Source organism: Rhinolophus sinicus, linkage group LG14, assembly GCF_036562045.2.
Source record: "Rhinolophus sinicus isolate RSC01 linkage group LG14, ASM3656204v1, whole genome shotgun sequence".
NCBI lineage: Eukaryota > Metazoa > Chordata > Mammalia > Chiroptera > Rhinolophidae > Rhinolophus > Rhinolophus sinicus.
In genome coordinates this window covers 13,762,351-13,785,836 of record NC_133763.1, presented here as the reverse complement: position 1 = coordinate 13,785,836, position 23,486 = coordinate 13,762,351, and the positions used below count along the sequence as shown (strand labels likewise).

At 39.4% G+C, this 23,486-nt stretch overlaps 1 protein-coding gene across 8 annotated transcripts in view; it reads right to left on the bottom strand.

Moving 5' to 3' along the window:
• The window catches only part of PDE7A (phosphodiesterase 7A), a 97,491-nt gene extending 79,458 nt beyond the window's left edge, over positions 1 to 18,033 (bottom strand). For 6 of the 8 annotated variants that reach the window (XR_012491762.1, XR_012491763.1, XR_012491764.1 and 3 more), the window contains exon 1: positions 16,901 to 18,031. Coding sequence is in view for 1 of the 8 variants with exons in the window: in XM_019710689.2 (XP_019566248.1) it covers positions 16,901 to 17,038 (138 nt within the window). In the remaining 7 variants the exon portion in view is untranslated. Of the gene's footprint in view, positions 1 to 16,351; positions 16,874 to 16,900 lie in introns of those variants that run through there. The other 2 variants (XR_002135769.2, XR_012491765.1) reach the window with 2 other exon arrangements.
• Positions 18,034 to 23,486: the final 5,453 nt, after the last annotated feature.

Genomic DNA, 23,486 nt, shown 5'->3' with positions numbered 1-23,486 from the left:
ATAATATTGTTTAAATTACTTTGATAATTTTAAAAGTTGAAATTGTTGAATTAAATCTGATTTGAAACCATTTATCACCCTGCAAACAGGGTGAAAAACCTGCCCCAACAAGAAGCTTCATGCATTTCCTCACCCAGCAGCTTCCCTCAACCTAGAAATCTTTCTGAAGAAGGATATTTACTGGTCCCATAATGAAAAGCATAGCTTTAAGATAAAAGTTCTCACACCCAAAAAAGAAACTAAGATAGCTCAGCCCAAAGAAGACAAAATAGAGCTGCTAAAAACTTTGCTGTCTTCTCATATTTGAAACTATACAACCTCTTTAAAAATGCAGCTAATTTACAGTATCTTGATATTTCCAAGCCTCTTAAAAATTAAAGGTTTGAACGGGAGAAATGTATAGAACCTTATAAAATATAACTACAAGTTTGTCTAAAAAATTTTTTTAAAAGAAGTGGCCCTGACTCCCTCTAACAAGATATAGCATAAAATATCATTATTTGTGGAGCTAAGCTGTCCAATGAGAGAATCCCTAGCCATTTATGGCTACAGAGTGCTTGAAATGGTGCAACTCAGAAATGAGACGTGCTCACCAATATATATAAAATATTTTTAACATTGATTACATGTTAAATTCATATTTTGGATATAGCTGGTTAAACAAAATATATTAAAACTAATTTCACGTTTATTTTACTGTTTAAAATGTGGCTACAGAAAATTTAAATTACATATGTGGTTCACACTATATTTCAATTGGATATCACTGGTGTTACCCGAACAAACCAGTCCAGTTTCTAACAAGCAAAATTTTATAACCACTTTCTTTTGGTTCAATACTCTCTAGTTTCATACTTTTGTACTAAAAACAGCAGATGTGTTGACCTAGGAATATGGAAGATAAAGGCTGTCTACAGTCACATGATTACTCAACAACAGGGGATCTAACCTGTTAAGACAACCAAGGCCCCAGGAGAAATCCAGAGACCTGTTATAAAGTCCTTAAGGCCTGGAAACCTGTCCCTCATTCTGACATCCTTTACCAGCTTCATATGAGGGGGTCTGAATACTAATACCACTTCAAGAGGCTGTCCAGACACCCTTTCGTCGTCAAAGAATTAACAGTGGCCATCTTGAGACGGCATAAGATCCTTTCCGACAGAAATGACAGCATGTCATGCAGTGGGAGGCGGAACAGGGAGCAGAAAGCTGGACTCAGGACTGTTTCACCGACAGGACTTGAGAAAGGTCTCAGACACTTTTTACATTTGCTGACTATCTACTATGTGTGAAGCACCGGGCTGAACAAAGCTATATAGACAGTGTCCACTTTTTAAAAGCCCAGAGTCTGATCACAGGAGTCAGGACAGATCAGTGCACAACGTGAGCTGTTCCAAGAGTTACTCCTGGGCTGTAACTTGAAGGACTAAAATCAGAGTGGGTTAATAAAGTCAAATAAATCATTAGACAAAAAGCTGCGGCTAAGTGGACTCAGGAGGCAAGGAAGGTTACAGTTAAATGGGATTCCAGGTATTCTAGAAGAATGATGGACTCCAGGAATCCTTTGAAATGTTCTGTAGGTTTCTGCATGGCTTGTGTGGATGTGGAAGAATTCACAGCAATCAACAGATTCCCTGAGGTAGTGTGGTCTCCAAACTTGCAATGCATTTATTTATTTACAAATTACAGCAGGTCCTCAAATACTGTCATTTTGTCCTAACGTTAATGAGATGGCATAGGAACTTTAGCCGATGATAAAACTGGTTCTGTTGTATGTTTCACCACAGTTCCAGGGACCTATCAACAAGTGAACACTTCCTGTATACATACACGTTTCTGTTCTCAATGCAGCATGGATAAGATTAGGATCTAAAACAATAAGGTTAAAAATAAATACAAATAAAATTTCTAAAATTTTATTTTTATATTTTCAATGGTTTTTGCTGCATAGCCCACTTGAATCCTGCTCTAAGATGTGCTAACATTTAAAAAGAAAAATAAAATTAAAAAACACTGCTGATGGGGAAATGAAAATGGAAAGCCTTGACAAAGTTATTAAAACTATACCTCAAATGGAAATGAACTGAGGCCGCCACAAAAATCCTTGAAGTCACTTCCAGAACGTTTTTCTGAAAGTGAATTTGGAGTCTTTTCATTGTGAATCAAATAAAAATGAAAACGTTGATTCTACACATTTCAGATAAACCATGTTTTGCATTTATCTTCAAATTGTCCTCTTTATGTTAATATTATAAGCCCCTAAAAAATCCTTTTCAATGTTTATAAGATATAAATCTTCTTTAAAAATGTATATCCTCTTTTAAAAAGATTTTAGAAAAGCTATCTAAAATGCGTCCTATTTTCCATTTCTCTTACTACAAAATTTGAGGTATTATTACAAAATTAAAAACATTCATTTGGCTGTGTGCCAACTGCTGTAACAGTGACAGTATTTCAGTATTATATTCAGAAGTTCTCAAGTCATTCAATTTCCACTCGACTTTTCCAAGCATAAAAATGTTTTCCTCCAACTCCACATTTGCAGTTCCAGAATATTTACCATCACCTTCCTTAGACATAATCAGCGATGTCTATTGACAATTATTCCACACAACTTATTAAAATGGAAAAGATCTTTATCAAATTAGTATGTTGAAGACAAAAAGTTTACATGTGAATTTAAAATACTAAAAATTTCTATCAATAAGAAACTTACTCCCATGATGATTTCATTAAAGAGACTAGTAACTTGCTAGATAAAGGTTTAGCAGTGTAGTAGACCATCATTAAAAATAAGGCAAAACATTGGAGGTTTGCCACAAATTTGACAAAGTATTCATTACCAACATAAAACAATTCAAATTTTGATTTAAAATATACTAAGTGGCCAACAGAAAAATAGGCAATGGATATAGACAAGTCCTAGAAGATACATAATAGGTAATTAATAATAAACATATATTTCAAGTTTAATAACAAACATCCAAGAAATAAAAACTACAAATATTAGCAAGATATGAAAAGGCACTCACATGTTGCTCATGGAAATATAAATTGATTATCACTTTTCTGGAAAGAAATTTGATAATATGCTTTGATCTAGTACTACATTAGAAAATGACTTCCAAATTTAGAGAAAGATTTATGTACGAATATGGTATCACAATATTTTGTTTCTGCATAGAAAAATATTGGATAAAAACGTCCTAAAATGCTAACAGTGGTTATCTCTGGGTGGTAGGACTACGGATGGTGTTTACTTTTTTCTTCTTTGTAATTTTTGTATATTCCATGTATTTTATAACAAGCACTATTATTAGCATTAGTCCAAAAAAAAAAATTCAAGTCACTTGTTAGAATTCCTTTCAATAAATATCACCCAGTTCTTAGAGAAACACTTAGTAACTGTTTGCTATTTCTATTCCAAATAGACAGGGCTCCTCTTCTCATTCTGGATTTTAACCTCCCGCTCACCAAAAACAGCACTCCCCCCCTCCGCGCAGCAGAGGAGCTCTAGTCAGAGAGCGATCTAAGTTCAAACCTTAGAAACACCATTCACAGCTGTGTTACTTTGGGCAACTTTTCTACACTTAACTGGATTCTTAAATAAGACCACGTCAATTTAGAGATGAAGAGGGTTCCAATAGCACAGAGGGCAGCTCCGCGGGGGATGGGAGTGGGTGGGACTATACAATGCAATTATAAGAATACAATTTGGGATTCATCCCAAAGAGAGCTCTAATGACATAAGATCTGATGTGATAAGCATGAGATGAAAAGAGTAAGTTGTTCTTCATTCTTTTGCCTGGAACACCTTCTGGGTGTTGTACACTAGGGTACCAGCAGTGAGTAGGGTAAAAAAAGATCCCTGCTTCCTAACCACACGTTCTATTGGGGTAAAAGCCAGGGAGAGAGAGAGAAATAAATCCAGTTAGTGGTGTGTGCCATAAACAAACCAAATAGGACCGATAGAAGGGTGGGGGCTATTTTAAACAGGATGGTCAAGGAAGGTTCCTCTGCAAAGAATGGGCTGAGATTCGAAGGACAAGGAGCCACAGGAAGATCTTGAACCTGAGGTAAGAGCAGGTGCAAAGTCAAAGATGGGCTCAAACCCGGCAAGTCCACAGACGCAAGACCACTGTGAAAGGGGACGAGACTGAAAAGCAAGCGGGATCCCACTATATGGGGACACAGCGTGTAAAGGGGTTTGGATTTTATTTTCACTGTGTGTAAGAACCCACTGAGGTACTGAGCACAGTGGCAACATCTGACTGCATTTTAAAAATTACTTCAATGGATCTCTGGAAAGAACATTTCAGTGCCAGGATGCTATTGCAGGAGGTCAAACATGCCTCGAACTAGGAAGGAATGATAGTACTAGTAGCAGAATCAAGCAGAATTCCCACAGAGGCTAATTTTTGCTCTTTGCAACCAAGCACAAAGATCTCTGTAAATAAAACAAAACCTTCCCTGGCTCTCCCAGCTCCATCTGCCACCACTGAACTGCATACACCATCCTAATGAGAATACGTACCAAATGTACAGCAATCTATGTATTCACATAGCTGTGTTTCCTATTGGATCAAGCTCCAAGAATGAAGAAAGGAAACATGTCTAGTTTATCTCTGATATACCTAGCAGAGTGCCTGGCATATAAAAAGTGCTCAGTAAATGTCTACTGGTTGAAAGAATGAATACATTTAAAACAATCAAAGCCATTTGTATGAGTTTTCTAGGGCTGCTGTAACAAAGTACCACAAACTGGGTGGCTTAAAACGAGAAATTTGTTCTCTCTCAGTTCTGGAGGCTAGAGGTAACATTGAGGCGTGAGCAGGGCCACGCTCCCTCTGACGGCTTTAGGGAAGAAGCCTTCCTTGCCGCTCAGCAGTTTCTGGCGAACCCCAGCTCTCCTTGGCGTCCTTGGCTTATGGCTGCACCACTCCAGTCTCTGCTGTACCTTCTTCCCCACGTGTGTAACGTGTGTATGATTCGCTGTGTCCTCTCTTCTTATAAAGACACCAGTCATTGGATTTAGGTTCTACCCTAATCCCTTATCACCTCATCTGGATTACATCTGCAAAGAGCCTTATTCCAAATGTCACATTCGGGAGTGGTTGGTAACAGATGACAGAGCGTGCTGTCTTCCAGTATTTGAAGGACTATGTGTAATTGAGAGGAAGGAGAAGAGGACAAACTTAGATTTGGATTGGTTGTGTCTTAATCACTATACCCTGTTACTACTTTGTGAGGGCAGTTGCTGATCTACAGGAGAAGATACAAGCTTAAAGTTGTCACCGGCCCACAGTCACACAAGTAGACAGGGGAAACAGGTTAAACCCTGTGTCACTCTCACCTTGAAGCCCATGAATCTCTTCTACTTCCTTTTACCACAAGGGAATAGGATGCTACCTTAGATGACAGAATAAGGAACAGGTAGAAAGAACAGGGAGATAGAACCCTTTCTATTTCTATACTTTGTCCTACCTACACTGATAATCAAAGAAATGTATAGCAAGAGAATGATACCCATTTTTGCTCTCAGATTGACACATTTTTAAAAAGTAAGCGTGTAGCTTGAAGACTACACATATGCAATCTAGTGGGATTATAAACTGAAAGTTTTCCGAAAAGCAATGTGGCAAGTGAATCAAAATATTAATACTTAGAAAATACTTTTTGCTGATAATTTACTTTCGGAAATCTCCTGAGCAAATCACTGGAAATGTAGGTAAAAATTAACCTGCAAGGACAGTCATCATGAATTTATCACTGTGAAAAATTGGAAATAAATAATTTATAAATGGTTATAGTATTGTGAGTACACAGTATTTATTTCTATATTATGTAACTAGAAAAGTGCTTTGAAGAAGTTAAAGGATATATAGTAACAGTTTACAAATGGCTAAATTTTAGTATTCCTTAATATTGTTAGTTTTCTTTTATAAAGTGTCAAAGCGGGAGAGAAGAAAGGGGAGACAACCTAGAAATCAGTTCCCTTGAAACTCCAGTCATGTACTTCCAAGGGTATGTTTGCATGACCTAGTTTGTATACCACTGGTTTACTATTAATATATTCATTACAGTTTATCCACTCACTTACTGAAGAGCACATTGGTCACTGACAAGCTTTGACAATTATGAAGTTGCTACAAACTTCTGCCTGTAGGTTTTTGTGTGGACACAAGTTTTCAACTACTATGGCTAAATACTAAAGGAGTGTGATTTCGGGATATGGGTAAACGTATGTTTAGTTCTGTAAGAAACCGCCAAACTGTCTTCCAAAGTGGATATACCGTTCTGCATTCCCACCAGCAATAAATGAGAATTCCTGTTGCTCCACATCCTCACAAGCATTTGATGTTGTCAGTGTTTGGGATCCTAGCCGTTCTAACAGGGGAGGTGTGTAATGGTATCTGATTGTTTTAATTTGCATTTACCTGATGACGGCTGATGTGGAGCATCTTTTCATGTGGTTATTTTCCATCTGTATATCTTCTTTGGTGAGGTGTCTGTTAAGGTCTCTGGACCACTTTTTGATTGAGCTGTTTCTTGTCTTGTTGAATTTTAAGAGTTCTTTGTGTATTTTGGATAACAGTCCTTTATCAGAAGTGTATTTTGCAAATATTTTCTCCCCGTCTGTGGCTGGTCTTCTCATTCTCTTGACCATTATCTTTCACAAAGGAGAGGTTTTTAATTTTGATGAAATCCAGTTTACCAATGATTTTCTTCATGGACTATGCCTTTGATGTTGTATCTAAAAAGTTATCGCCATACCCAAGGTCATCTAGGTTTTTCCTAATTTTTCTTCTAGTTTTATAGTTTTGTATTTTAAATTTAGGTCTATGACCCATTTTTAGTTCATCTTTCTGAAGAATATAGGTCTGTAGCTAGACGCATTTTATTTTGCATGTGGATGTCCAGTTGTTCCAGCACCATTTGTTGAAGAGACTGTCTTTCCTCTAGACTATCTTTGCTCTGTTGTCAAAGATCAGTTACCTGTATTTCTGTGGGTCCATTGCTGGGCACTCCATTCAGTTCCATTGATCTATTTGTCTGTTCTCTTGCCAATACAGTAGTCCCCCCTTATCTGTGATTCTGCTGTCCCTGTGGTCAACCACAGGTCAAAAACGTTAAATGAAAAATTCCAGTTATAAACAACTATTCCAAAGAGGAGCCACAAAGTGCTTCCTTTAAGTGAAAAGGTGTGTATGTATGTACAGGAGAAAACATACCGTGTTTCCCCGAAAATAAGACCTAGCCAGATAATCAGCTCTAATGCGTCTTTTGGAGCAAAAATTTATATGAGACCCAGTCTTATTTTACTGTAAGACTGGGTTTTTATAATAATATAATTATAATACAATATAATACCGGGTCTTAAATTAATTTTTACTCCAAAAGACGCATTAGAGCTGATTGTCTGGCTAGCTCTTATTTTCAGGGACACTCAGTAGTGTATATAGGGTTTGGTACTCTCCCTGGTGGCAGACATCCACTGGGGATCTTGGGAGGTATCCCCCGAGGATAAGGGGGTCTACTGTACCACACTGTCTTGATAACTACAGCTTTATAGTAAGTCTGGAAATCAGTGTCAGTCCTCCAACTTTGTCCTCCTTCAATACTGAATTGCTATTCTGGGTCTTTTGCCTCTCCATATAAATTTCAGGACCAGTTTCTTGACATCCACAAGATAACTTGCTGGGATTTTGACTGGGAATGCTCTGAATCTATAGATCAAACTGGGAAGAACTGGCATTTTCATTATGTTGAATCTCCCTATCCATGAACATGGGATATTTCTCTATTTATTTAGTTCTTCTTTGATTTCATTCATCCGAGTTTTGTATTTTTCCTCATATGGGTCTTGTACATATTTTGTTCGATTTATACCTAAGCATTTTACTTTGGGGAGTGCTAATGTATTGTTTCACAAGGATGAGAGGGGACATCCTTGCCTTATTTCTGAAGGATTCTTTACTTTCAACAGGACAACAGAAATAAGATCTATAGGGAAAAATAAGACTACTAAGTAGAAAACTGGTGGAAGACTCACACAGTTCCAGGAAGAAATACAAACATAGGAATAATATGTTCCAATTGGCTAGTAATAAAGGAAATGCCAAAGGGGGGGGGGGTTATGATAGGGAAACATTTTCATACTGGCAAAAACTGACAAAACCCAATGTTAGCAGGGTATGAGAAAAAGGGTATTCTTATATATGGAGAACTTGTTTCAACATTTTGGGAGGACAGTAGGTCTTTACTATATAAATCAAAATTTTAAATATGACTACTACCTTTTCTGCAGTCCTGGAATTTGTCCAAAGGGGCAACTGCAGAAATTTGTTAAGACAAATGTGCATAGGTTTTTTTGGGTAACAATCTAAAACACTGGAAACGATGGATTTACATTCCAGTCCTCATCAGTGGGAGATATGGTCTTTTTAAAAATTTAAAAATGTTTTTCAATTACAGTTGACATTCAATATCATATTAGTTTCAGGTGTACAACATAGTGGTTAGACATTTATACAACTTACAAAGTGATCCCCTAAATAAGTCTAGTACCCGACATAAAATATGGTGTCTTACTTCAGCACAAAACTCTATATCCAGTTTTGTGATGCGATATAATCATATTTGTCTTGGAAAGGAAAACATAACAATTTTGGAAAAATACTGTCTGCAAAGTGACGTTATTCGCCTGTTAATATAACTTTCTACATAATATCTCTGAATAAAAACATGGAGGATATTGTATATACCAATGTCTGAATACATACAAATATATGAAGTTAGCTCAGCAAAATGTTACAGTGGCTATGTTTTACTCTCTTTGTACTTTTATGACGTTTTAAACAATATCATTTTTTGTAAGCAGTAATCAATAAAGTTATTTTAAAAAAACTTAACCATATGGGTGGCCAAATGGCTCAGTTGGTTAGAGTGTGTACTCTTAACAACAAGGTTGCCAGTTCAATTCCCACATGGGATGGTGAGCTTTGCCCCCTGCAACTAGATTGAAAACAGCAACTGGACTTGGAGCTGAGCTGCACCCTGAACAACTAACTAAAGGACAACGACTTAACTTGGAGCTGAGGTGTCCTGGAAAAAACACAGGTACCCAATAAAATTGAAAAAAAAACCAACCCAAAAACTTAACCATAAAAAAATAACTTATGTCTATTAGGCAGAATATCATTTAAATAAAAAAGTTATGAAGAAATTGAGGTCTAGTTAGCTAATAATTTAATAACTGTAAGTAGGTGGGGCAAAAGTGGGTTATTCACTGGCAAACAGTAGTAGGTATTCAAAGTGATTTATTAAAATGGAAGTACCATGGTTTGATGTATGGTGGAATACATTGCATTTTTAATAGAAAATGAAGTGAGTTTGGTCATGGATAGTTGACAAAATTTTTTTTGCCTATTTCGGAGCTAAGATAAGCTTTCTGCTATAGTTTAATACTCAGATATCTAAGGGTCTCTATATTAGCATAACACATTTATAAAACATAAAATGTCCTCAAGAAAATTTATGACCCAGAATCATAGAACATTAATGTTAAAAGAGACTACAGAAATCAGCTTCTCAACAGACAGAGGAATAAACTGAAACCAAGGAGGTTCAAGGACACACAAAGGCAATACAGAAATCTCTTCTGCTGAAGTTCCTAATTTTGGCTACTTAGCTTTGCTTGAACATTTTTGGAATGAGAATATTACCACTTTACAATGCAATTGATTGTAGGGCTGAATGATGTAGTCGGTTGAATAGTGTCCACCAAAAATTCATGTCAACTCAGAACCTCACCCCTCCTGGCCCAAATCCGGAGTCTTCTTTTCTCCAGACTGTAAATGCCTCCAATTTCTTCAGTCACATATCAAACAATGTGTTTTCAAATCACCTCACCACCCTGGTCACTATCTTCAGAGTATGATTTAACTAGTCATGTCTTCCTAGAACATGACATCTAGTACAAAATACTCCAGATATAATTTGAAAAGAACACAGCGAAGGTTATCACTTCAAATAATCATCTCAAGTCATCAAATTTGTATTTTTTATCCAGATTCACAAGTCAACAAGATCTACAAACCATAAAACTAAAAGTCTACCTATATTCCCTTCACCTTCACCAACCAGGCAGGCCAGTTTGAAAGGGAAGCTGTGAAACATGACTGGCCTTTTTTGAAGGTCTTATGATACCTCGGGGAAGTGATTTAATGTCTCTAAGCTCAGTCTATTCCTTGGTAAAAGGAGTACAATCATTTCTAGGGTTTTTTTTAAAGGTCAAAAACATCAATTACAGCATTTGGCATGCAAGAGTTAGTCAATAAATGAAAACAAGCATAGTAATTACTAAAGCCAAGACCACTGCGTCTTTATTAAGAACCATTTGCCAAGTACTTTACATGGTTCTGAGCTAGAGTTTGGTCTACTCAAAACTCCGAGGAATAAAGCAGGCTTTGCTGAAACTTACTTAACCATTTAACTATTTTGCCCCCAAATTCTGCCCTGTCCTCCCTTCGTCCTCTCCTCCCTCTAGCCATCATCTTCAAAAACAAAGAGCCATCCCTACCAGCAGGTGGAGGCATGGAGCAGTAATTCAACATTCCCACTCAAAATTCTCAGCAGAAAACACTTCTGCCGTCAATCACAAGATGGGTGGTATTGGTCCCTTAGGCAGTGTACCTGGCAGCAGCTAGGGTGAGGCCCTGCAAACTTAGGAGGTTCAACTGCAAACATAATTTTTGTTCCTTTCCTCATGTACTGATCATAGGAACATTTACACCTGAATGCAAACATGCAAAAGTATCATTTATGTGTGAATAACCTTTTGAAAGATACATTTGGTGACAACATATACATCAACAAATCTATGGTACTTTTGGGCAAGAATAGATAGCCCATTTAAATGTGGAAGAGAATAAACACTGAATTTTCCCTCAATTGAAATTAATCATAAAATATGAGCAATTTGCACCCAGAATAAAAAAGTTTTGAGTTGTTTTTAAATCAGAAGATTCAAAATTAATTGTTGCAGTTTTCTGGAGTGGCCAATGGGATTTTAAGAATGCCCATATATGAAAAGATCATTAGTCAAGACACTTCTAACAAAATTAGAAATAGATTTTATATAAACACAAACTTGATATAGTCTTTAGTACAGAAAAAATAATTAAATTCTTCACAAGGCTCTGCATGCAATGAGGGTTCCTTATCACCTAAATTTCCTAGGTGTCTTTAGTCCAACTAAATGACTACTGATCTTAGACAAAAATTTGAATTCAGTTAACTTTGTCCACTTCCCCCTTCTTCAGCTCTTCTCTTCCCAAACATTTCTCTATATCCATCCCCAGAAAAGAGGTCAATTCTCTGAAATTGCTCTGATCCTCTTTGAAAAGAATAAAAGGAGAGCGAGATGGAAGGGATGAAATTTATGCTAACGTATTAGGAGCAGTCTTATCAAATTGCCTCAAAGAGAAAGGATGGTACCTTTCCCTCTTTCTAACCAAAAGTGAGCACCTTAATCTTCCTAATTCCAGTAAAGGGCGTAATGTTTTACCCCTTGCAGGACGACTGTGTTTAAAAAAAAAAAAAAGATTCTTCGGTAGACAATATGTACAACAGATGGAACTCTAGGCCCAGAAAAAAGGCAGCAAAAACTGGGCAAATTACATTCCATACACTGAATGTATTCCTGATGACAACTTACAAACTAGCAATTTGAATACCCTATTCCTTCAACAGAACTAGACTCCAAATACACTACAAATATACAATAATATTTAGTTTGAGCATATATTTGTAGTATAAATATATATTGGTTCAGAAGTAAAAGCCAAAACATGGTAGTAGTATTAAATTTAAATCAAAGTATGAAACATTTCTGAAAACAGAAAAATAAAACCAAGGTCCCAACAGAAGCAGCACCTGGGGAGAGGGCACGAGGGAAGGAAGGCCTGCGGACAGAAACGCTCCCCTGGGGGCGCCACACCACTTCCCAAAGGCCTTGCCACTCCAGGACTGTTCACAGTATCCCCCCGCACTGGCTGCTGGATGTAGATTTGTGAAAAGTCGACAACTGTGCTAACAGTAATTTAGAATAAGGCACATTTACAAACTGATAGCAGATATGTAAGAGTCCTTAATAAATGAGCACAAGATATGCAAATAAAATTTCACAAGAGGAAATGCAAATGCACACTGAACACTTCAGAAAGTGTACAGGCTTGCTGAACTGCAAGTTAAAACTAACTCAGTGTACCACAGTGCATCTACTAAAGTACTAAAATGTTTATATAAATGTTTATAAAATATATATAATGCATATTAAATAATTGTACAGTATTATAACGTAATAACATGATTGGAAATGAAGGAGATATGATCATTTAGCTTGGTACTGCAAAAGGACAGCGCATTCTAGAAAGCCAAAAAATGTTCTCATCTATTGACTCAACCTAGTGATTCCATCGTAAAGACTGTCCCAAGCGTGCATAAAGGTGTTAAATGCAGTTTTGCACACAACAGCAAGCACCTGAAATTCACTCATGTTCAACATTCAGAGAATGGGCTGCTGACAGAGCAACATTGCATCACTAATGATTATTAAATCCGACTCCACATCTGCTCTGCCAATACAAGAGCCACTGCCCACGTGTAGCTATTTAAATATTACTGAATTTAAACTTCAGTCCCTCAAAGTAGCCACATTTCAAGTGCTCACCTCGCTATATGTGGCTAGTGACTATTAAACTGGATTCTGCAGTGACCACATCCAGCCTCACAAATTCTGTTGGACAGTGCTGCTCTCATAGCTTCCTGGGCCATCCCTTTCCTCCTCCCCCTACACGCACCCGTCTAGCCAGAAACTCCTACTTACCCTTCAGGCCTTGGTTTAAGCCCCAACTAGCACGTGAAGCTTCCCCTGATTTACCCAGGATGTTTAGGTTTACCTTCAATACAAAAACTGTATCACCGATAATCATACCATTTTCTCCATCACAATCCTGGAAGCTTCTTGAAGGAGGAACCAACTTTTGTCCAGGGGCTTTGAACTGCTCTGGCACGTCTAAGACCTTGTTATAACTTAGAACACTGCTAAGGACAACCCAGGGGTCCACTACGACCACAGGTGAAAATACGTACGTGGAAGGAAGGTAATGCATCAAAGAAAAACTTGCTTAGGTTGGCAGGCGCACAGGTGAGTTTTTTTTAAACTACTAATTCTTTACATCTCTTAATACCTAACAGAAGGAGCTTCACTCACAGGTGTTCAGTAAATATTTGTGGAATCGTTTCTGTATTTGAAAAAAAAAAAAAAGACACCAAGTGTGAACCCTAATGTAAATTGTGGACTGAGTGATAATGATATATGTCAACACAGGTTGAGCAATTGTAACAAGTGCACCGCTCCGGTGGGGATGCTGATTATGGGGGAGGCTGTGCAGATGTGGGGTCAGGGCGGGTATATGGGAAACCTCTGGATCCTCCACTCAATTGTCCTGTGAACTTAAACTGCTCTGAAAAATCAGTCTATTAAAAAAAGGCATAGATGTTAAATTAGAAAACAAACTTAGCTTATCATGGTATTAAAAGCATATGTTTACATGTCAGATACCAATATTTTGTTCAATAATACATATCATAAATTTATAATAAATTTTTAAAAATTAAACCTCAAATTTCTAACCCAAATAAGACCTGTTTCCAGTGCAGTGAACATCTGACTGAAATAATCCCAGGTGCAGTGCTCTGGCTTGCCATCAGTACACTAACTCAACTTCCACACTTACTAAGCACCTACCTATGCAAAGCAGCAGTGAACAAGACAATTTCTGCTCTCACAATGTTTTTTTTCCCCCAAATAAGAACTTCATTCTGCAAAGTAAATTTTTAAACCCAGCTATCAACAATAGATACTCCAATATGGCAAAGACAAGCTTTTATTATCCTTATTTTTCAAATGATTTTTAAAACTGTAAAGTAGTACACGACCTGGTTTAAAACAAAAAGTTAATGCCTCATTTACTTGGCATCCTTGGGAGAGCTGGTATTCCACACAAACGAATTTTCCAGATAACTCACACTTGTCCATTTAAGCATCAAAACTTAAAACTGTTTCCTGTGGAGATGGTAAAACAAGCAAACAAACAAAAAACAGTACAGATCTTTAAACTTTAATAAAATAGTCTCTATTTACATTATTTTGACTAATAATGATTGTTTTGTACAACATTCAAGCCCCTACACTATATGTCCCCAGAGTGCCTTTGTAAAAGTTGCAAGCTTTAAAGTTTTTTTTCCTGAGCCCTGGCTTTTGGTGTGTCAGCTGTCAACTTTTGCAACTATCAGTGTGAACCTGATTCTAGCATCCTCCCTTCCCGCCTTCAAATTTGCTGCTACTAGGAAAACAAGTTTGTCAGAATTTTGCGTAAATACACAGGCTTTGAGAGGCTCTCCTAATCTATTTTGGTTGTTCAGAGGCCTCTATTTCCTGAATCTGCTGAAGTCTATATTGTACAAGTTCCAAACCAAGCTTTGGATAAATGAGTTACTGCTAAGTATTGATGCAAGTCCTTACATTGTTTTCATACTTATAATTGATGCTCAGTCACAACTTTATTACCTATTCACTCATTCAACAAATATTTAAGTATCGCTACGTATGAGCCGGGCTCCAATATTATGGTGGAAATAAAGAACAGAAAAGATTGCTAGTTTTGAACATATTTTAAAATAGAAAAACTCTAACACAAAAAAACTGTTCTACCTATTGCCTAAAAAATTAAAAAACAGGTTTTGTTTTTTTAAAGTCTTTTAACTAAAACTACAAAACTACCTAAATTTTTTATAATTTCTGTAGCTTTATACTTAGGAACTGAAGATTTCTGGGTAAAGAAACCTTTTGATTTAACCAAATATTTATTTTATAAAGCTCTGAATAAGATTCCAAGATTTTGCACCTCTTTTTTTCTCTATTACAAAGTCCCATTCAGCCCTCAAGAAATCACTATCAACATATGCTTTAGTATTAAACGATACTCACAGTCTTGGTAATGATAATCATACCCATTTCAGCATTGTGGTAAATTTACCATCATTTTAATGTTCAGCAACATTAATTAGAAAAAAGTGTTAACTCAGGAAAATTTCTGTCCAAATTTTCAGACGTTTCAATATACTTCACTTTGGGGTACAGAAAGTTTTTTTTTAAGTTTTAAGAGAGTAAAATATGGTGTGACTCTACAATATTGGCTTTATCTGCCACAATCATAATTTTTAAATTCCATTACCCATTAAATTCTAAGGCTAGGTAATGAGTCAAGAAGGAGTTCAGCTTAGAACTGGTCTCTATGGATTAATTAAGACGTCAGGTAAAACCCCTGGCATCAGCCTTGCATGTTTTAATTCCCTTGGAATCTCCCTTCTCATTCACTTTCTCCTCTGGGATCCTAAGTTACCATTCATATTTTAGATTTTATAATTGATTAGCGATTGCCTTTATTCTTTAGACTGAACCGGAAATGGATATTAGTTATTTACTGCTGAGAAAGTAAAATATTTAGAAGTGAAAAGTTACTATCATTAAAAATCTTTTTCAGCTGTGCATCAATCTCTCTCCAACATTCATTTTGCAACCTGAAAATGCTTTAAGCAGCACTATAAAGGCAGATCCTGGACCCAACTTCCAAAATAACAATGTAGTGATATTTAAAATGTCACTTAATAGCACAGTAATCTTTACAAGTTGGCTCTGACCTCATCAGTATATTACCTTGTCCTGTGAAAGAAGTCTGATTTTAAATAAAAACAATTCAGATGGAAACCCAAATATACGCTCTTGCTCTCCGCAAGCAGCAGATGACAAATATTTAGTGGACACACCTGCTATAAGCAAAATCTCTACCAGGTGCGCCACACTACCTGTTAAAAAAACAAAAACAGACCTCGCTCAAGATATATATATGTATGTATGTATGCATACATACATACACATATATATGATATTAATATTAACCGGTAGGAAAAATAAATACATTTGAATTATAAAGTGATCATGAACATATAACATTCTGGCAGCAGAAATAGAGGGCACTCGGTTTAAATGTAAACAAAATTCTTTTTGCCTCCCTATTTTAAATCTGGCAATCAAAATCAGCAAGAAGTGAAAAGTGAGCCAACAGCATCACCATAGCAAAAAAACGAAATTCTCAGGAGCAACCGTCACTGGATCCTTCAAAACAAAGTGCTCATAAGCAGTTGCTCTCCTAAAATCTTATCAGATTAAAAACAAAACCGATTCCTGGCGGAAAGCGAAGCTTCAGGGAAGCACTCTCGATACCTGTTTCTCTGATGCCCATGCACAGAATCGATGGAGTCAGGAGAACACAACAGGGAATCGGCCTATTGTTTGGAGAACCGCAGGACCATCCGAGCACCACGGGGCGCGCGGGAGCAAAGGAGGCGAGGCGCGAACCCGGCACAGGTGTGTGTGTGTGTGTGTGTGTGTGTGTGGAGGGACACACAGGTGTGCTAGAGCCACAAGGAAGAGGCCCAACTTCCAGACCCACACGTCGAGAAACGGAGGGAGACAAAGTCATTACTGAGGGTTAAACCGCTGAGCTCGAGGGGGGAAGAGGGAGCTAGGGAGGGTCTGAAGGGCTCTCGGAGCTCCCCCGCAAGGAGGCTGGGGACAGAGAGTGGACAGCCCCCGGGAGAAAACAAAGGCTCTCAAATCGAAGGGGCAGCCTAGAAAGCCCCAAACAATGGGCAATGTTAGGTCTGGGTGAACCGCGAGGAATGAGGGTGTCGCGGAGGTGAAGCCGGGTGGGAAGAGGGAAACAAAGAGAGAAGCCCCCAAGTGTGTGCCCCTGGCGGCGGCGGCGATTACCTGTGAAAGCTGCCGGGGATTGGGGCAGCAGAAGAGCGAGGAGCTGGAGCTGAAGCTGATGGCTCCTCGGCGACTGAGGACGTGCTGGGGGACCGGCCTGTCCAGGGGCAGCACCGGCAGCTGGTAACATACTTCCATTGAATACGCCCGCCCTGCCTCCGCGCGGCGCCCGCCCTGCCGCGGCCGCCGGCCCCTGCGCTGGGAAGGGGCCGCGGCTGCGGGGCACCGGGCCGAGGCGGGGGCAGGGCGGGCGGGAGCCGACCCCGAACCGGGAAGCCGCGCTCACGCCTCCCCCACGCGAACACTGCGCCCGGGTCGCCGGCGGGAAGGCGCTGCAGCGGCCGCGGCGACAGTTACGAGGACCTGCGCGCGCCCAGCTCAGGGGTGCAAGCGAAGGCAGCACAGGCAAAGTCGCAGGGGGTACCCCGGCCGCCCAAGGGCTCTAACGCCGCAGGAGCGGAGCAAAGGCAGGAAAAAGCGGTGCAAGAAAGGACGGCTGGAGCCAGTGGCGAGACCCGGTGTGCGCGGGGCTCGGGACCAGCACCAGCTCTGGCCACGGCCGCCGTCCTGCCCCTCCCCTCCCCCGGAGCCTGACTTCACTCCGCCGGCGGTGCGAGCCCGGCGTAATTCACACTTTGCAGCCGGGGACCCTGCGCCAACCACGGCCGCCGCCTCCGTGACGTCACGACGCCGCGCCGCAGGCCCCGCGCCCCGCGCCGCCGCAGCGCCCAGGGAGATGGGCTAGCGGCGGAGGGAGTCAGCCGCCCTCCTCCGCACCCCCGAGCCCCGTCACCGTCCTTCCCGCTATACACCGCCCTCCCCGCCCCAGCTCAGCTCGCGGCCCGCCCGCCCGCCCTCTCCCCTGCTTGCCCCCCACCCAGGGCGCGTGCGCACAGGCCCGGCCGAGTGGGGGCATTCCCCTTATCAGTAACATCGTGCGTGCGGGCACGCTGGAGGTGTGGGGTGCGCTCAGCCTGCGCTGGAGGCGCCATTCCGGCCTGACGACCCCAAAAACCCAAAGTGTGCAGTGCAGTCGCAGCGCTCAGCCCTGACAGCGGGGTCACCGCCGTGTTTCCCCTCCTTGAGTTCCCATTCTTGGGCTTCGCTCGGGACCGCTGCGGCAGTGACGTCAGCGGGCCGCGCGGGCACCGTCCTCCAGGCTACGTCACTGCCAGTCCCTCCGTGGGCCCGGGCTGGGGCGCTTCCCTTGCAGGTGCGGGTCCCGGGACTGTCCGGGGCCGAGCGCAGAATGCGAGAGTGAAGAGGGGGCGAAGGAGTGGAGGGAAAACACCGAGACAGAAAGAAGTGAGAGTGTGCACTGGAAAAAATGAGAAACGATGGTATTGAGAAGACAAAGGAAAAAAGGAGACTGCTTGCCCTTTTACGAAAAGTGTTTTTGTTTGTTGGTTTTGAGTTTTAGAAAGTAGGAGAATATAAAAAGCTCTTGACTTGGTTTGTAAGCTGGATATGTAATTTGCAGGTTCATTTTCTCACATCCTTAAATGTCAAAGCTTTTCAGCTGTAACCCATTGTTTCAAATGCATTCTGGCCTGAACAAACTCTCCCCTGCTGGCAAAATTGTTAATTTGGCTCAGCTCTCAGGGCACCCACCCTTCCACTTAACGACTAGCCACTGGCAAAGTGGAAAGTACTTCATAGCCATTACTGATAGAAGCAGATACCAAATGTTCATGATTCCGTAAATCAGTGAAAGTCTGCAAGACTTTCATCTTTCCATGGCATCTGTTTCTTTTATAGCAGTTAAAATTTTCTATCTCCTCCATTGGTATTTTTTACTTGTCTGCTCTCTGTCATTAAAGGAAATGTAACTTTCCCTGTAGTTTCATGGATTTTATCTTCACTAGATGATAAACTCCCCTCTAGTGCAACAACTGGCCCAACTCATCTTTGAAACTGTAAATACAACATCTAGTAGAAGCATTGAGCATTTACTGTATGCTTAGGATTAAGCTGAGCACTTTGTCTTATTTACTTCTGACAAAAACCACTTGAGGTAGTAATATTTAAATTGAAACAAGGCTCAGGGAAATATAACTTGCCCTGTTAGATCTCACACACACAGGTGGCAGGATTAACCTCAAATAATGTTTCAATTGTGTGTACAACTAGCCACCAATACCAGAAGGTGGTATTGGTGGACATCAGACAGTATATACCAAATAACTATCACATTTAATAATATCCACGAGACTCAGTTCAATTAAATCATTTAATAAGACTCGGCACTAAGCAATGCATCGCCCTTCAGCTGAGTGGGGAGCTAACATTTACTGAGTACCCACTCTGAGCTGATAGGTATTCTACATACAGTGTTTAACTTAACTGTACATAATGGCCACACAAGTAAACATTTGCTCTCAATTCTACAGATGAGGAATCAGGTTCCAAGACCATAAATCATTTGTGCCACCAAATTCTGTTTAGTGTATTTTAGAGCCAGGCATTTCCACCACCCATGTGGTATCTCAAGACCAGAACTTCAGCTGTTTTCAGTGTTCTTTACTGCATTGGAGAGTGAATTAGGGTTCTCCATTAAAACAGAACCAATAGGCTGTGTGTGTGTGTGTGTGTGTGTGTGTGAAATTTATAATATATTAGGTGTAATCAAACAATATGGTGAATGTTTTAAAATTTTATTACAGTAAAAGACATATTATTGTTTGTATTGTTGGATCACACCTTGTATATGCACCCCTATGTTCACTCCTCAAAATACTCCCCCTCACTTCGAGCACACTTATCCCATCTTTCTTGCCACTTTCTAAAGCAGTTCTGGAATTCCTCTTTCGTGAGTGTCTTTAGTTGTACTGTCGTGGCTGCCTCAATGTCCTGAATCATTTTAACTTTGGGAAAGAGCCAGAAGTCACAAGGTGCTAGATCCCATCAATAAGGTGGATGAGGACACACTGTATAGTTTTTATTTGATAGAAATTGCTGTATCCCAGAAGCGATGTGTGACATGGATCATTGTCATGATGGAGGATGATTTATGGCACTTTAAAACACACGTTCTCTCAAACGTGGCTCACAACCGACTGACTGCGCCGAACAAGTTGAAACTTGTCACACACGGTTACTCAGGTTCCAGCACCACTTCCTGTATTGAAGATCCCTCACTTTCCATTGGATGGCACTTGGCAGCAGCAGTCACTGTATTTTGTGATCATAATGGAAAGAACCCGTGTCACACATCGCTACTGGTGTGGCCATTTCTATCAAATAAAAACATTATGGTGTGTCCTCATCTACCTTATTCAATGGATCTGCCACCGTGTGACTTCTGGCTCTTCCTCAAAGTCAAAATGATTCAGGACATCGAGGCAGCCAGGACAGCACAACTAAAGACACTCACGAAAGACGACTTCCAGAACTGCTTCAGAAAGTGGCAAGAATAATGGGATAAGTATGTTTGAAGTGAGGGGGAGTATTTTGAGGGGGGCTTAATGGCAATGTGTCTTTTACAGTAATAAAGTTTTTTTATTTAAACATTCACTGTATTATTTGATCACACCTTGTATATGCACCCCTATGTTCACTGTAGTGCTATTTACAACAGCCAAGATATGAAAACAACCAAAACGCCCATCAGTAGATGACTGGATAAAGAAATTGTGGTACATATACAATGTAATATTACTCGGCCATAAAAAAATGAAATCTTAACCATTTGCAAGAACATGGATGGACCTAGAGGGTATTAAGCTAAGTAAAATAAGTCAGACTGAGAAAGACAAATACCATATGATCTCACTTATATGTGGAATATAAAGAATAAACAAAATGAACAAACAAAACAGAAACAGTCTCAAAGATACAGAGAACAAACTAATGGTAACTAGATGGCAGGAGGGTTGGGGGTTGGGTGAAAAAGGTGAAGGGATTAAGAAGCACAAATAGGTAGTTACAAAACAGTCACTGGGAGGTAAAGTACAGTATGGGGAATATAGTCAACAATATTGTAAAAACTATGTATGGTGTCACATGGGTACTAGACTTATCAGGGGGACCACTTCATAAATTATATAAAGCGTCTAACCACTACACTGTACACCTGAAACTAATATAAGATAATATTGAATGTCAACTGGCATTTAAAAAAGTAATCATGGAGATATAAAGTACAGCATAGGGAATATAGTCAATATTGTATAAACTATGGATAGTGTCAGATGGGTAATAGACTTACGGGGATTATCACTTTGTGAAGTATATAAATGTCTACTCACTAGGTTGCTTTGTACACATGAAACTAATTAAAAGGAAAAAAAACAAGTGTTTAGAACCCCAGATTTCTTCCTCAATCCTGTGCATACAGGTAACTCGCTGCCCTTCACCTCTGCAGAAGATTGGATGGATTGAACCAAACAGGCTCCGGCTTGGGTTCACCAGGCAGAGGTGAGGGTGGGAGTAGAGTACCATATAAAAAATGGTGAGATAAATGTGAATCTGACTACGTGTTGATAGCCAAGTTTATCTCCTTGGGGCAAGAGGTTGGAAGATTACGCTTTAGAAAAGTGGACCTGTCCAAGGCAAACGTTTTACAGTCACTATTAGTTCAGAGACCTCCACCCAAATAAGTGGGTCCACATATAATTTTAAGGTAAGTCCTACCCATGCACATGGAGCTCACAAACAGCATATCAGTATCTCATCCTTAAATAGGAAAGAACAATCAAGCATTACCAGAACCTGAATAACTCCACAACATGAGAGAAAATAGAAACAAACAAGGGGAAACAAACAATACAGAGAACCTCCTCTCCAAGAAAACCAATAATATTCTTAGATGAGAAGTCATAATATATATGAACAGGATGATATAAAAAGAAATAAAATAACTCTTTAAAACTGAAAACTATGAGGGCAAACATTAAATATTTAATGGGGGTGTTAGAAAATAAAGTTGACGGTATTGTCCCAAAAGCAAAATGAAAAAATTAACGATATTGGTAATATGAGAAAAGATTAAAATTGGACTTCCAGTCCACAGGGTTTAACATCCAAATAGGGATGGTTTCAGAAAGAAAGAATTGAGAAAATTGTAGGGAAGAAATAATTCAAGAAAATGCAGCAGAACTGAAGGGCACACATTTCCAGATGGAGATAGCCAAGTTTGTCCTAGAACAATGGATAGAGAAAAGACCTACACCAAGGCATATCATGAAATTTCAGTACAATGGGGACAAAAATAAGAACTTAAAATCTTCTAGGGAGTGAAAGCAAAAACCAAACTGACCTAATAAAACCAAAACTGACCCATAAAATCAAACTAGCTTAAATATATTAAGTCTGCCAAGTGGAAACCAAACTGTCAAACTGTCAACTAGTTATTTTATCTTTTACGGTGAAATTGCCTCACGCCCAATTAGCGATTACGTTTGCAGCAAAAATGTTTGCGGCAAAGATGTTTATAGTGAAAACACCTAGAACCAGAAGACACTGACATAAAGCTTTCAAAATTGTGAAGGAATTTGATTTCCCACCTAGGAATCTGTATACCTGGGTCCAAATGAATTTAGTGTGAGAGTGACATAAAGATATTTTTCATACCTTGAAGAACTCAAGTATTTAGCTGGCACCTTTTCTCAGGAAATGAAGATGTGCTCTAGCAAAAGGAGGGAGGAAACCAAGAAAGGGAAATATTGGGATCCAGCCAATGAGAGCTTCAACACAGGAGAGAGGGAAAGGGGGAGCCAAAGTGATAGTCCATAGGTTCACAGACACAGAGAAGACCTAGAGAGAAACCAAGCCATGTGGGAACAGTATGGAGTATGGCGGCTCTGAGATGAGAGTGAAATTAATAGGCGACCTGAAGAAACTGAACATAGTGAGAGAAGCTCTGGCAGAGTTTGGGAATCAGTTTATTACTACGATATAGTCTATTAAGCTCAACCAAAAAGATTGAATTACTAACACCAAGAAAACAATGTTGTAAAAGAAAATAAATGTAATCATCATACATCGTATGCCTCTTCTATAAAGAGTTGCATTCACAATAATGTAATTACTGAACATTGATTTAACAAAAATATGGTGTCATAACTAACTATATTGAGAGGTATAAGAAGATAAAAAGTGTGTTTGTTTGAGTGGTATTAGGAAGCTAAGTTTTCATCTTCCACAGTAGAATATTAATAAGTAATATCTAAAATTGAGATGTGAGTTAATAATATGGAGCTCAATATTTTAAGGAACAACTAAAAACTGTGAACATTCTTGCTTCAGCAGAACAAGAATTGGTAGAGTGTTGAGATGGATCAAGAGGCTACTAGGTTTATTATAACATAGAACTATGGAAATCTAAAAACTATGTGTGTGTATTATTTCTCTCATTAAAATAATTGTAGTGAGTTGAATTATGTCCCCCAAAAGAGAAGTGGAAGTCCTAACTCCTCATACCTATGATCATATTTGGAAATAGGGTCTTTGCAGATGTAATCAAATTAAGATAAGGTCATACTGGATTAGGGTGGGCCCTATACTCAACACTGGTTTCCTTATAAGAAGAGGGAGATTTGGAGGTTAGTACACTCAGGGAAGAAAACCATGTGAAGACAGAAACTGA